This window comes from Pteropus medius, unplaced genomic scaffold (assembly GCF_902729225.1).
Source record: "Pteropus medius unplaced genomic scaffold, Ma_sr-lr_union100, whole genome shotgun sequence".
In the NCBI taxonomy this organism is placed as follows: domain Eukaryota; kingdom Metazoa; phylum Chordata; class Mammalia; order Chiroptera; family Pteropodidae; genus Pteropus; species Pteropus medius.
The window spans coordinates 5,744,399-5,758,163 of NW_024351731.1; the positions used below are offsets into that span (position 1 = coordinate 5,744,399).

Here is a 13,765-nt window from a genome sequence, read left to right on the forward strand (position 1 = left end):
GAGGAGGAAGGGCATGCCAGCCTGAGGGCAGGTGGGAAAGAGCTGAGGGCTCCGGACAGACAGGAGCCCGCCCACGCTCCACAGAGACCTAGTCACACGGGACCCTCCCCAGGGGCTCCTCATGGGAGGTGTGAGCCGGAGTCCTGGAGCGGGAGGCTGCGGCGGGAGGAGGGGACTGTCACGTGGTCCTTGCTTCCTCCCTGATCTGTGAGCGCCGTCAGGGGCTGGTGGCACCTGGGCGAGGACCATCTCTACGAGTGCCCAGTTCCGGCATGAAGCTTAATGGTACAAGGCACCGAAGGATAAAGGGGCAGACGGCAAGTCAATCTACCTTTACACCCCAAACCCCAGGGCTTACCTGGAAAAATCTGTAGGTAGATATTGGCCTCTACGAACACAGGTATTAATTTACAAGGCAAGAAAAATGTAGTTATCTCATAAAAGCCAAAATATTCTTTTTCTTCCTCAGAGACAGTTTGGATTTCACTGATGGAAAGTCAAATGGAGTTAGTTCCACAGACATTTCTAGAAACTTACAGGCTTCTTGAAGGAATTTCTCTCTCACGCTGTCCGAAGTACAGTTTTTACATGTTTTAATTGCAACCGCCAAAGCTGGATTCTCCTGTGTTGGGGAAATCACAGAATCACACACACGCGCCAAAAGAGGTTCTCTGTACGACTCGGTGGCACACTCACGACAGGCTGTTTGTTTTGCAACTATGTGGCTCTGGACCAGACAGAACCAGAACTGTAAAACCTTAAGAACGAGAGGAGCACTTCAGGTTCTCTGCGAAAACCCTCTGAAAACGGACATGTGTGTGAAATGCCGCCGGCCATTCATCTGCTACCGGCTCCACGTGCACTTTCTGCCGCGCCCCCAACGCTGTTCTAGGTGCTGGGGACACACTGTGGGCGCCCACAGCAACCCCTCCATCCACCGTGGCGGAGAACACGGGTCCAGACACGTCGGTCCGCGGCGGGGGGGAGGGGAGGGCACACGGGGCGGGGGCAGCGGGCCGGGGGCGGCTGTGCCAGGCGGACCTCCCTGAGGACTGCGGCGGAGGCGGGGCGCTAAGCTCAGAGGCAGCGACGTCCCCAGGGCCTCCCAGGCCCACAGGCAACGTGCTGGCCCGGGGTGGTGGGGGTGCAGTCACCGGCCTGCGGCTGGGCAGGACCTCTCCGCTGCGGCAAGCGAAACGGCTCCTGGGGGCGAGGGACGCAAGCAGATGTCGGGTTGGGGTCTGGGGCCAGACAAAGGGGACCACAGACGTGGAACATGGAAGCCCCGCTCTGGGCGTGCCAGGCTTGAGCTGAGCCGCCCGAGCCGCCCAGGTGAGTGGGTGGCAGCGCAGTGACTGCGGTTCAGGGGGAGTCGGGGCTGGACAGTCCGGAAGCGGCCAGGACATGGACGCACCCACCGAGAGCCCCGGACGAGGGGAAACCGGCTTAGGAGACGGAGGTCCCAGGAGGTCTCGGGAGGTCTCGGGCCGGCCCTCCGAGCGAGGTCCGGGAGGAGAGGGGAAACGTGGCGGCCACAGCTGCCCCGCAAGGTGGGGAAACCCCAGCAAACGCGCGTCCTGGGGGGCACGGAAGCCGGTCTTTTCCCAATAGTTCAAAACAGGGCGCCACAGGCCTGCGGGGACAGGCACCCCGCAAACCCGCACGGCGCCCACGAGCCGCTTCCTGCTCACCTCCTCACCTTACAGCGTCTTTGCCGGGACCCCCTGTTCCTTACGTCACACTGAGTGTTTTATACGGGGTGTCGCACTCCGCTGAGGCGGAGAGGCGAGGCAGACGGGAGGGAAGGCGCAGGGGGACAGCGAGTCTGAGCGCCGCTGTGCCCTCTTCCTCTCTGGCCAGGGTCCCCAGGGGGCGAGACCAAGCAGGGGAAGCCTGCAGCTCCCGGTGGGAGGGGACGGCGGGTGTCACTACCACACAGGTGTGAACAGCACTGAACACTGGTCCCCTGGGAGGGCTGTCTAATCTGTCTGTAGTTTGCTCAGCAGGAGCTGAACGTCTCTTTACGCAGCTTTATGTCAACTATCTCATGAGGCGTCCCAGGCACCTTCCTCTCGAGGACAGGGTGCAGAAGGACCAGGCTGCACATCTCAGAGTCAGCTGAGGCCGACAAGCTAAGTGGCTTGCCCGAGGCCGGCGTGCTGAGAAGTGGCGGGCCCTTCTGTGACAGGGTGCACTTGAAGAGCGACTGAGGGCAGTGCGTGGTGACGAACTGCAGGGAGTGGCAGCGGCGTGCTCCCACAGTGCCCACTACCCCCCAGCGTGGGCTGGATCTACTGCTTGTCACAGACTTGGCTTTAAAATGGCGCCCATGCCTTGAGTGCTGATGAAACTCGATTATGCTGAGTCTCCTCAGAAGTCGTTGCTCCGGAGCTATGGGTGGCTGTCCACATAAACTCCAGCCTCACGCGGAGGACACTGGCATCAGAGGGGACACGGGACAAGGTACTACTTCTGACCTGCTCAATGCTGGAACATCCCCGGGCTGACCCTCAGGCCAGCTGGTCTACGTCACCCCCTCTAGTGCCAAAGGACTCGGCGCCGCTACGCCGCCCTCCGGCTCCCGGCGCTAGTCCTCCCTTTGCCCAGCCCGCTGCGCCCGGCCTCGACGAGGCTGTGGCAGTGACTTTAAACTTGATATGACTGAAGCACAACGCCCGAGATCGCACTGTGATGGGTAATTTTATGTGTTACCTTGACTGGGCCACGGGGTGCCCAGATATTTGGTCAAACATCATTCTGGGTGTTTCTGGACGAACTTAACGTGCAAACTGACAGACTGAGTCAAGCCCATTCCTCTCCCTGAGGCGACGGGACTCATCTGGTCAGCTGAAGGCCTGAAGAGAACGGCTGGCCCTCCCGAGTAAGAGGGTATCCCGCCACCTGCGAGCTGGGACCCTAGCTTTCCCAGCCTGTAGTTGGGGTACACCGCTGGCTACGCCAGCCCGCAGGCCTTCAGACTCGGCCTGCAGCTCACCACCAGCGCTTCTGGGTCGCCGGCTCTCTTGGGGCTGTTGGACTCCGGAATCACGTGAGCCAATTCCTGGTAAATCTCTTTTTACACACACGCGCACACACATCCTTCAGCCCCCACTCCAGCCCCCACTGCTTCTGTTGCTCTGGAGAACGCTAACGAATACACCCCCAGGAAACCTGTTTCTTCCTTAGTCTCGTCCGTCTCAGTAAACAGCATTCGTACGGTTGCTCCAGGTAAACAACCTAGGGGCCATTCGACTCCTCCAGCGCCCTCATCTCCTCTAGATCCAACAATCCAGGAGCAAGACCCACGGTCCCCCCCTCAGAGCAGCGCCCTGGCCGCGCCTGCTGCCGCTGTGAGCTCGCCGCCGTCGCCCCCTCCCTCCCAAGCTCCTTCCCGAACAGCACGTCCGTGTGCCACTCCGCCGCCTGATCTCCACGGGGCAGCTCATGGCTCTGCTGAAAGCCCCGCACAGGTTTCTATTCCCAGCCTCCTTAGAGGAAAAGCCCAACCCTTCCCCACGGCCCGCAGACGGACCTGAACACTGGAGGAAAAGTCAGCTCCAAGGGTTTTTTCTGAAAACCTTAAAAGGAGCAGATTCGAACGTGTGTGGGTAACTGCTCAAGATATGGTTTTCAAAACCTTCTTTAAAATACAGCCAACGTTCAGGGGGAGAGAGACGTTCTTCAATGTCCAATAAAAATAGCGCTCTGGTGTCCACTCCATCTACTTAAAAGGTCTATGACTAGGTTCTGAATTAATAACAGCTAGTAGACATGTGATCAGCAGAAGTTCAAATAACACAAATAAGCCTGATGATAACGTTTCTTAATAAAGAAAAAAACATGTGCGAATGAGCCTTCGGATGAGCTTCACATTTACTGACACTGAAGAATTAACATCGTTAAAATGTCCATCCTACCCAAAGCAATCTATAGGTTCAATGTAATCCCTATCAAAATACCAATAGCATTTATTTTTCACAGAAGTAGAACGAATAATCCTAAAATTTATACGGAACCACAAAAGGCCCGCGGTAGCCACAGCAATCTTGAGGAAGAACAAAGTTGGAGGTATCACACTACTGGGTGTTAACCTATACTGCAAGGTTACAGTAATCAAAACAGCATGGCACTGACGTAAAAACAGACGCAGACCAATAGGACAGAACAGAGCCCAGAAATAAACCCACACCTATGTGCTCATTTAGTCTACGACAAAGGAAGCGAGAATGTTCAATGGGGTAAAGGTTGTCTCTTCAATAAACGGTGCTGGGAAAACTAGACAGGTATATGTGAGGAAGCAAAACTAGACCATTTTCTCACACTATATACAAGAGTAAACGCAAAATGGATTAAAGATTTAAATGTAAGACCTGAAACCATAAAACTCCTAGAAGAAAACACAGGCAGCGTCCTCTCTGACACTGCTCTTAGCAGCATTTTTTTGGATATATCTCCTCGGGCAAGGGACACGAAAGAAAAAATAAACAAATAGGACTACATCGAACTGAAAAGCTTTTGCATAGCAATGGAAGCCATCAACAAAACGAAAAGACAACCGACTCAATGAGGCAAGATATTGGCCAATGATATATCCAATAAGGGGTTAGCATCCAATCTACATCAAGAACTCATACAACTTAACACCAAAAACCAAACGAGACAATTGAAAAATGGGCAGAGGACCTGAATAGACATTTCTCCAAAGAGGACATACAGACGGCCAACAGACATACGAAAAGATGCTGAACATCACTAATCATCAGAGAAATGCAAATTAAGACCACAATGACATATCGCCATACGCCTGTCAGAACGACCATCGTCAATAAATCAACAAATGACAAGTGTTGGTGAGGATGAGGAGGAAAGGGAGCCCTGGGCACTGTTGGTGGAAATATAAAGGGGTGCAGCCCCTATGAAAAATAGTGTGGAGGTTCCCCCCAAAATTAAACATAGAACTACCTTATGATCCAGCAATTCCACTTCTGGGTATTTATCCAAAGAAAATCTAAACACTAATTTCAAAAGATACACGCACCCTTATGTTCACTGCCGCATTATTTATAATAGCCAAGATATGGAAGCGACCTAAGTGCCCCTCGACAGATGGCTGGATAAATAAGATGTAGATATATACCATGGAATATCACTCGGCCATAAAAAAGAATGGGATCTTACCATCTACAAGAACATGGATGGATTTGGAGGGTATTACGGTAAGTGAAATAAATCAGAGAAAGACGAACACCATAGGGTTTCACTTACATGTAGAAACTAAAGAACAAAATAAGTGAACAAAGAAAGCAGAAACAGACTCATAGATACAGAGAACAAACTGCAGGTTACCAGAGGGGGGGTTTGGGGGGTGAAAAAGGTGAAGGGATTAAGAGGTATAAACTGGTTGTTACAAAACAGTCACAGGGATGTAAAATACAGCAGAGGAAAAACAGCCAATAATGCTGTGAAAACTGTGTATAGTGTACCAGGTGCGGACTAGGCTAATCGGGGACCAGTTCTCAAACGTCTCAAGCTGACTGCAATGATGGTCGCACAGCTCAGTGAAAAGGCTAAAAAGCCACTGAATTTCATAAATGTCTAACCACTATGCTGTACACCTGAAACTAATATTGAACATCAACTAACTGAAAAATTAAAAAAATTTAAGAAGTGACTGAGATGAAGTCCACCAACGCTGCTTTTATCTGTGTGATCCCAGGACATCGGTGGGCTGTGGGGGACTTCAGAATGCTTACGGTCACGAACTTGAGAGATGGAAGGAGGCTCAGAGACCAGCAGGTTCAACTGAATCGTTTACAGTCAGGAAGCCTCACAGTCAGGTAGAGCCAGGTCTCTGCTCTACCTGAGTCTAAAGTTTAGATCTTTTGATTAAATTTAGATCCAGGACTGTTTCTACTCCACTTTCCTTCAAAGAGCAGAGTTAAGAGAATTAGGAAGATAAACAATACAGATATAATTGAAAGAGAAGCTAACAGCTGAAAATATATGATGATATGCTTTTCCGTAAGTTCAAGGGAAAAGGCTTTTATAACTGAACTTTAAAAAACAGAACCTCTGATGTGTTCAGCGAGCTACATGGTGGCAATCATCTCTTCCAGCTCTTGGGTCATGGAAGTAATGACTGATGAGTACAGCGCTAGTGCACACGCAGAGGCCGTGACAAGCTGAGATACGACGTTACTGGGGGGAAATGCCATTTGCAGTTTGCAAAGCAGGGGCACCCTACAGGTCAATCGTGAAAGTTTCTTGAGCTAGTAGACACTATTATTTTTAACTGTCGCTTAAAAATTAATGATCTAATAAAAAAGACACGATGATTACAGCTGGCGGTAAGTGGAAAAACGAGCACTGTTACGCACGGCTTCCCGGCATGTCAATGGCGCAGTCTCTTTAGAAAACGGTTCGGCAGCGCATCAGAAGTTCGACAGTTACGGTATGAGCCAGCAAGTCTACTCCTGAACATCCACGCGAGAGGGCTGGGACCGTGTAAACAAAACACTTGCACACGAACGTTCGCGGCATTCTTTGTAATAGCCAAAAAGTGGCAGCAACCCCAACGACCACCAACCGATGAACGGATAAACAAGGAGTGGTTTATCCGGAGAACAGAGCGTCACTGCCAACACAAAGAAACGAAGCACGGCCACACAACACAGCACGGACGGACTCTGAAGACAGTATGCTAACTGGAAAACACAGCCCCAGAAGGCCACGTAGCGTTTCACTCCACTTACACGAAACGTCCAGAATAGGCAAGTCTAGAGGAAAAGAAAGTAGACGGGTGTTTGCCAAGGGCTGGGGGAGGGTAAAATAGGAAGTAACTGCTAACGGGTTTCTTTCTGCGATAAAGAAAATGTTCTCAAACTGACTGCAATGATGGCTGCACAGCTCTGTGAAAACACTAAAAAACCACCGACCTGCACACACTAAGAGTGCATTTTATATTATGTGAATTATAGCTCGATAAAGCTATTACTAAAGAAATAATTTTTAATATTCACTGATCTCTTGGAGGGCAAGTTGAGGCAAGTTAATGTTCTTTTTTGGAGAATGCAGGTAAGCAGGGATACTGGCTACCTGCTGCTGACGCTGGTCATCTATCTGTCGATTCCATGCAATGGACAATCATCTATGGGATCTATTACTGATGACAGAGGCTGAAAGATTAAAATGAATAAAGGACCGGACCCAGCCCTCTAGGAGCTAATTCTGACATGTTTTGATTTTTGAAGATATCGAGTAAGTTGACATACATGAGCTTAAAAAAGAACACGGTAAATACCTCAAAGAACTAAGGACTTATAAAGACAGACGAAAAGCAATTTAAACTTAAACAGTCACGAGCAGTCCAGATATTCGGACTTACTGGGCTCATGTAAACGCCTTGGTGCACGTCTCCGAACTGGCCTTCTCCAATGCAGCGCCCAAGCTCTATTCTCTCTCTTTGAATCTCATAGTCCCTGGCTGCAAAACAGAATCCATACATCAAAAAACGCTTAGGAACAACATTCCGAACGTAGAAACATTTGACACATTTCATTTCATTATCATCCATGAGTAAAAATTTCATCAGTGACACATCTTTCTATGAAAATGCTTTAAACACAGTGGAATTCTCTTAAATAGCATTTTAAAAAAAGTTTATGTAACTATTATGGCACTGGTTGAACCGCCAAAACAATGAGTTCTATTAAAGGTAGATTGTTTAACTATTTTTAATGTCTGATTTAGTTTATATCTATATGATAGTTTTCTAAATAATTTCTCCAGATATTAAATTATAGGCTTAATTAATAAGTGCTATTAGTTCAGGTATTAATATGTGAAGGCTAAAAAGTTATTTAAAGCAATTATTTTATAAATAAAGTTTGTAAATATGGAAGCAACAAAAATTGTCATGAGTAACCGTATATTTTAAGTTTAAGAGTGTTCCACTCTATCATAACCCTATCTCGGTATTATTTATGAAGCTAAAAGAGTTTAAAGAGGTAGCTTCTGAAAACCAATTTCAAAAGGAGATGAATTGCAATCAGGTTGAACATATCACATAAATCATGAGTATTTTGTTTTTAGGAGCATCTGCCTCAAATTAATGGATTAAATGGCTGATTTATATAAAGCCAAGTATTTATAGACTGCTAAGGCACATGGAAAGAGAAAATCCACTAGGAACCTAGTAGCTTGATTCTTATCCAATTAACCTTACAGTACGGATTTTGATTTCTTCCCATCAGGAAAGTCATCCCGTAGCCCAACCTGCTATGTGCCATTAGTATAATCACCAATCGAATAAAACGATGGCCAAATATCTTAAAACATTCTCCCTGGTTTATCAAATTATAAATCATATAGAAAACCCAACCCAAATTTTAGATGGTTATTTCCTCTTTAAAATCACTTTAGCTAGTAGTTCCATTGATTTCACAGCATGAGTAAACCAATGAAAAATAGTATAAAATAAAAGTTAACAGAAAACTGAAACATCCCATATCATTCCACAGGTTGCAATTGCAAGCAAATGCAGTTATTTTAAAGGAGTCCTGTTACCTTCATCTATTCCATAGCTTTCTGTATTGCAATTAAGAGAGAAAAAAATTAAAGACCTTGCTTAGAAATAACTGAAAGCAATTAGGTTAACAACAATAAACTCGGAGAGTACATTTCAATAATGTTTACTTTGCTAAATATTGTAACCGCCAATATAATTTTAAACAAGACACGAGTAAAAACTAAATCTCCTCAATTTAATTCAATGTGACGTAAACAATACTTTACGTTTCTATCTCATAAATTCCTACATGATAACTTATTTTTGTGAGGTATGGATAAAAGTTAGCCATGCTGAACATTTACTACTCAACTCTGAATAATAAATACACAAATAAAAATTTAGCTTTTCTGCAGGATTGTAAAAATGACTAAATGGGTAACCAAAAATTTAAACTCAAATTTAAACATTTTTCCAAACGTCTGCAAGTCAAACCGTGCACACGAGTCACCGTGCTCGCCTCTGCTTCACGCCGCCCTGTGACACAGGAGCTCTTGGGAGGGGACCCAGGGGTCCGCCAGGATGCTGCACGCCTGAGCGGGGCGGGCTGCTTCTCTTTGTTTCGGTAACATCTTCCTCAGTGTGTACTGAGGAAGTAAATCTAAATTCAAGCACCTTAAAATATTTACTCAACAGGGCACAGCACCCCACCGTTTATGTCACGAACACGTCAAGCTCTACTGAGACCTGGGCATCCGGTGCCGAGTTACCGAGGCCGCCAGGCTGCGAGGTGGAGTCAGAACTGGGCCTCTTTAAGAGGCAGGTTTACAAATTTTTTCTGTGAATGAAATTTCGAGGGAGTCTCCAATTCAAGATTCGGGACTACACGCTCCAGCGCAGGACCTGGGGCTTCCAGACTGTCCCCAACCGAGAAGCAGTGCCGCAGGGAGAAGGGGCGTGCTGGCATTCTGGGCGGCGGGAGGTCGTGGGGGGCCCAGGTGGCAAGGGGGTGGTGGGGGTCCCAGGCGTTGGGGAGGTCATGGGGGGTCCCGGGCGGTGGGAAGGTCACGGGGAGCTCTATGCCCCCGTACTGCCCACTGGAGCCGCCCGGCCCCTCCGTGAGCAGCCAGTCGAGGGGAAAGTCCACCCGGTACATATTCAAAACTGGATACGGGAGTTCATTTTAACTTTAATAATGCTCCTTTCCACAGAGAAAACAATACCCTAATCAATGAAGGTCGCACTACCACAGACCCAGAAAGCAAGCTGACCAAAGTCCTGTAACTAAACTAACTTACTACTGAGTTTTAGGCACTTAAAATACAGAATTCTGAAGGTTGAAAAGAATATTTCCGTTACGCACTCAATGAGGTATTAAAAATAGTTCTAAAAAGACAATAAATATGTAAAACTTTTAAATGCGAGATATTTAGAAGTTAAAACTGTCAAATCTGAACGACAGCGAAACCAGTGTACTTACTTGAGGGCATAGTGTAAGTATCTTCTTCATCTATAATCTCCGCATAATCGTCTGTTTCTGTACAAAAGGAAACAAATATGTTGGAAGACGTTACGTATTTGACCTGCTGGCTTTTAACGTAATTTGAAAGGCAAAACGATCTGCTTAAATTCCCTACTATGCTGTCATATTCTTAAAACACTTTTACTCAACTTTTGCTCACACACGAGTCATTTATGGAAATAAAAGTGACATCACGGTCCTATGGTAAAAGACACAGGCTTGTTTCTCAGAGCAAACAGCGCTAACACAGAAGGCCCTTGTGGAAGACAGAAAGCAACGACTACGTGGGTGACTGACAGCCACCCGTCTGCACTGGCTGCTCGCCTCTGCCTCGACCACACCGACACAGGTTGACACGCACGCCACCGTCTGCGGGGAGGTCTCCAAACACGACCGGTATCTCAAAAACACGGTATATCTGGCATTATTCCTGAGACTCTACAGCATCGTCTAAATGCTCTCCTTTGGAAAACGAAAATGGCAGCCCAATTTTTGAGGAGATTAACTGGGCTATTCTATTTCACTTGTTCAGGGCGAAAGCAACCCAGGAATTTATCTCGTTAAATTCTTCACTCAGGTGTTTGAAGAGCGTACGTTAATGTCAACAGGGTAAAAGAGCCACCAAGAAGAAAACGAGAGAACAGTGAGTTCTCTCCTGAGACAAGGAAGGCGTCCCAGGGTTTCCGCGTGTCCCTTTCAGTGACACAGCAACCTCACAACTGCCACCGCGACGCAAGGGGTCACTGCTGGCAAATCCCCGCCCTCTCCTCGCCTGCTTTCTTTTTGCGGTTTTATGGAGATATCACCGATACGTGACACTGTATGAGTTTAGGGTGACAACATACTGACGTGATACATGCACATGGTGCAAGCTGATCTGCACCGAAAGTTTAGTTAACGTCTGTCACTGATATTTTTTCAGTGGATGACATGGCTGTGTTCAAAGGGGTTCTCCCCTCCCTTTGAGACACACACGTATCTCAAAGGTGAAGCAGTATGACATTCGCCGCTAGGTACTCTAGGGGGAGGGGAGGGGCGCTGGGAGACCAAGGGAACAGGACCGTCCGTGAAACCTGTGATGGGTAGGTGGGGTGCGTTATCCCAGTTTCTCTGTCTATGCCTGAATTTCCCATAATAAAACGTTTGTTAAAAACCCACATCAATGGGAGAGAAACCCACGTGAAGAAAACCATCACTCACTTGAGTAACAATCACATGGAAAATCTGGGAAGAGGAACACCCTTGGGTGCTTGTGCAGAGGGCCTGGGCGCTGGGCAGGGGGTGTGGGGGAGGGAGGCGGGCCTGCCTGAGTCACCGCGTGGACAGAGGCCATTCTGAAAATTGCAGCCGGCAGCCACCGGAAACCCAGAGAAACCAAAAGCTAAAAGTTCTTTCTTCAGTGATGCCACTATTATTTCATTCGGATGTTAAAATTATACAAACCAAACAAAGAGACTAAATACGGTTTACAGACTCTAGGATTCAATCATCCCACGTATGGGTATGATAATGATTGAGATCAAATCTCAGAGCTCCTGGGAGAATTTGTTTCTTAATTTGTAGTCATCACTAAAATTTCAGCCGCCGGAATGTAAAGTTAATAAATCAATACTCTTTTAGGACATTTAGCAAGTAAAAGTATCCATAAGTACTATACGTGACAAGTAAATAATCTATATTATTCTTACATTTTTATAAATAATATTACGTACGGAATTAAAGAAAAAAATCGAACCAACCTCAGACCTTACATTCTTTATTCCTGTATTTCCCCCTATTATCCTGTCCTCATTGAACACCAAGAACAGTCGATTGTCACGTTCTAGGCCCACAGCTTTGCTTTCGTGTAAGATGGCTTAACAGATGCTGAGGGATGAAGTCTGGAGACGGAAGGGAGCCACTTGGCACACGTAAGAAACAGGACTAAGCAGGGCGGCATCTGCTCTCACAGGGGGCCAACGGGAGCCCCGCCGGGGGTCTGCGGACGTGCGCTGACCTTCACTCTCGACGGTCAGTAACTCAGCAGGCTCGGCTGCACACCACTCCCCTGGGGAGCTAGCAAGACGGAGGCCGCATCGCCACAAACAGATGCTCCCTTCCTGCCTTCTCTACAAAGCACAGGCCTTGGGACAGACAAGGCACTTGCTGACGCCGAGGTGGCCGGATTCCGGGATGAAAGCTGCCCAGACCTCCCTGGACCTCCCAGCCCTGCTTCCCCCCACCAGCCGCCCTATCGCTAGAATGGCTCAAGGATCTCTGACCAGCCTGCACCTGGCTCCTCGCTTAAGGAGATGCTAGGGACCACGCAACTCCATAGGCACCAAAGTGTCACAGGGCCATGGGGGAGGGTCACTGTCCCCATTCTTAAGCCTTGTCAGGGAACACGGTATCTGCCGCCTGGATGGAGAAGGTACAATACTGCCCGACAGCAAAGCGGGGACGTCTCACGGAGGGCTTACCAGCCGCCTGCTCCTGCTGGCTCAGAGCCATTTCTAGTTTTAGCCAGAGTGTCACCTGTTCAGTGTTGCCCTCCTCAAACTAATTTGCCCCCCACACCCATGACTCTTAATCACGTTGCCTGTTTTATTTTCCTGGGTATCTTTCACGACCATCTGACAGTCCCTGGTTCCTTGTCAGCCACTTGTCCCCATGGGAGCGGAGCCCTGTGTGCCTGGCACGGAGTGGGTGCTCCGTAAACACCTGCTAAACTAGAGAATGAACGCATTGTGAGTGGACGCGTCCCTGTCGACGTGGGAAAGAACAGCCGAGGAGCGAAGGGCAGAGCTGTGGCACTCGGGACGAGGCGCAGGACCACACGCGTGGGGGTCGCCTGCCTGACCCCGAGAAACCCCTGCACCTGTCTCTGCCTCAGCTGCGCCCTCATGTGTCAAATGGGAGTGCATCCCTGGGGGGTGGCTGTGAGGATTCGGGGAGATGCTGTGAGTTGAGGGTGGCCCTGCAGAGTGCATGAGGTTTTGCTTCTGGGGGGACCTGGCGCTGGGGGCGCTGGGCTCCCCGCCTGCTGAGAGGCTCGGCCTTCCCGTCTGTCTGACCATGATGGCTGCTGGGACTGCCTCCTTCCACAAAACCCTCAGCGGAGATACCAACTTCTGAAATACTGAGGCACTAGAAATAAAAAAGCTAGTGTGCATCAGGCTAGCACACGAACCTGAGCTGGGAAAAATCAAGTCCGTACCCCTCAGTAATTCACAGTCACCAGAAAGAGCCTGTAATCTTCTTCCTTTGATGCTATGTGAATTCTATATGAAACCTTTGGGGATTATCCAGGCTATCTGGGAAATACTCGTAATGACACCTGGCGTGTAGACGTGTGCAGCAGGGGTCATGTGAACGGAGACGTCGGAGCTCGTATCCTTCCTGAGCTGGTTCTCACGGAGCGGGGTCAATACTGCTGAGGGCGCGCGGACGCACTGAAGTCCCACTGGAACCGCCGAAGGTGTTTGCGAATGGCAATACTGGCCATATTTCTCCAAGAATTCTCGATATTGACTTGGTTCTATTCTCTATTTTAATTTCTTGGCTTTTAGGATTACGGGACAGTATGACACAGATAGGAGAGGTGTTTTTACATACTCACAGGCCTCTGAAAACTTGGAGCCCAGCCTGAAACAGCCTGGGCCTCCCAAATAATCGTGATCAAAGAAAAACAAGAACAGGAGACAGGTTCACAGATCTGCACCCTCCACTTAGTACTGATGATGGCAGCGAGCATTCTC

The 13,765-nt window shown here is 48.5% G+C and overlaps 1 protein-coding gene across 6 annotated transcripts in view; it reads right to left on the minus strand.

Moving 5' to 3' along the window:
- The window catches only part of PTK2 (protein tyrosine kinase 2), a 168,961-nt gene that overhangs the window by 38,869 nt on the left and 116,327 nt on the right, over positions 1 to 13,765 (minus strand). For all 6 annotated transcript variants that reach the window (XM_039845918.1, XM_039845917.1, XM_039845912.1 and 3 more), the window contains 3 exons: positions 9,987 to 10,043; positions 7,385 to 7,482; positions 538 to 622 (listed from right to left, as the gene is read on the minus strand). In XM_039845918.1, coding sequence (XP_039701852.1) covers positions 538 to 622; positions 7,385 to 7,482; positions 9,987 to 10,043 — 240 coding nt within the window. The remainder of the gene's footprint in view (positions 1 to 537; positions 623 to 7,384; positions 7,483 to 9,986; positions 10,044 to 13,765) is intronic.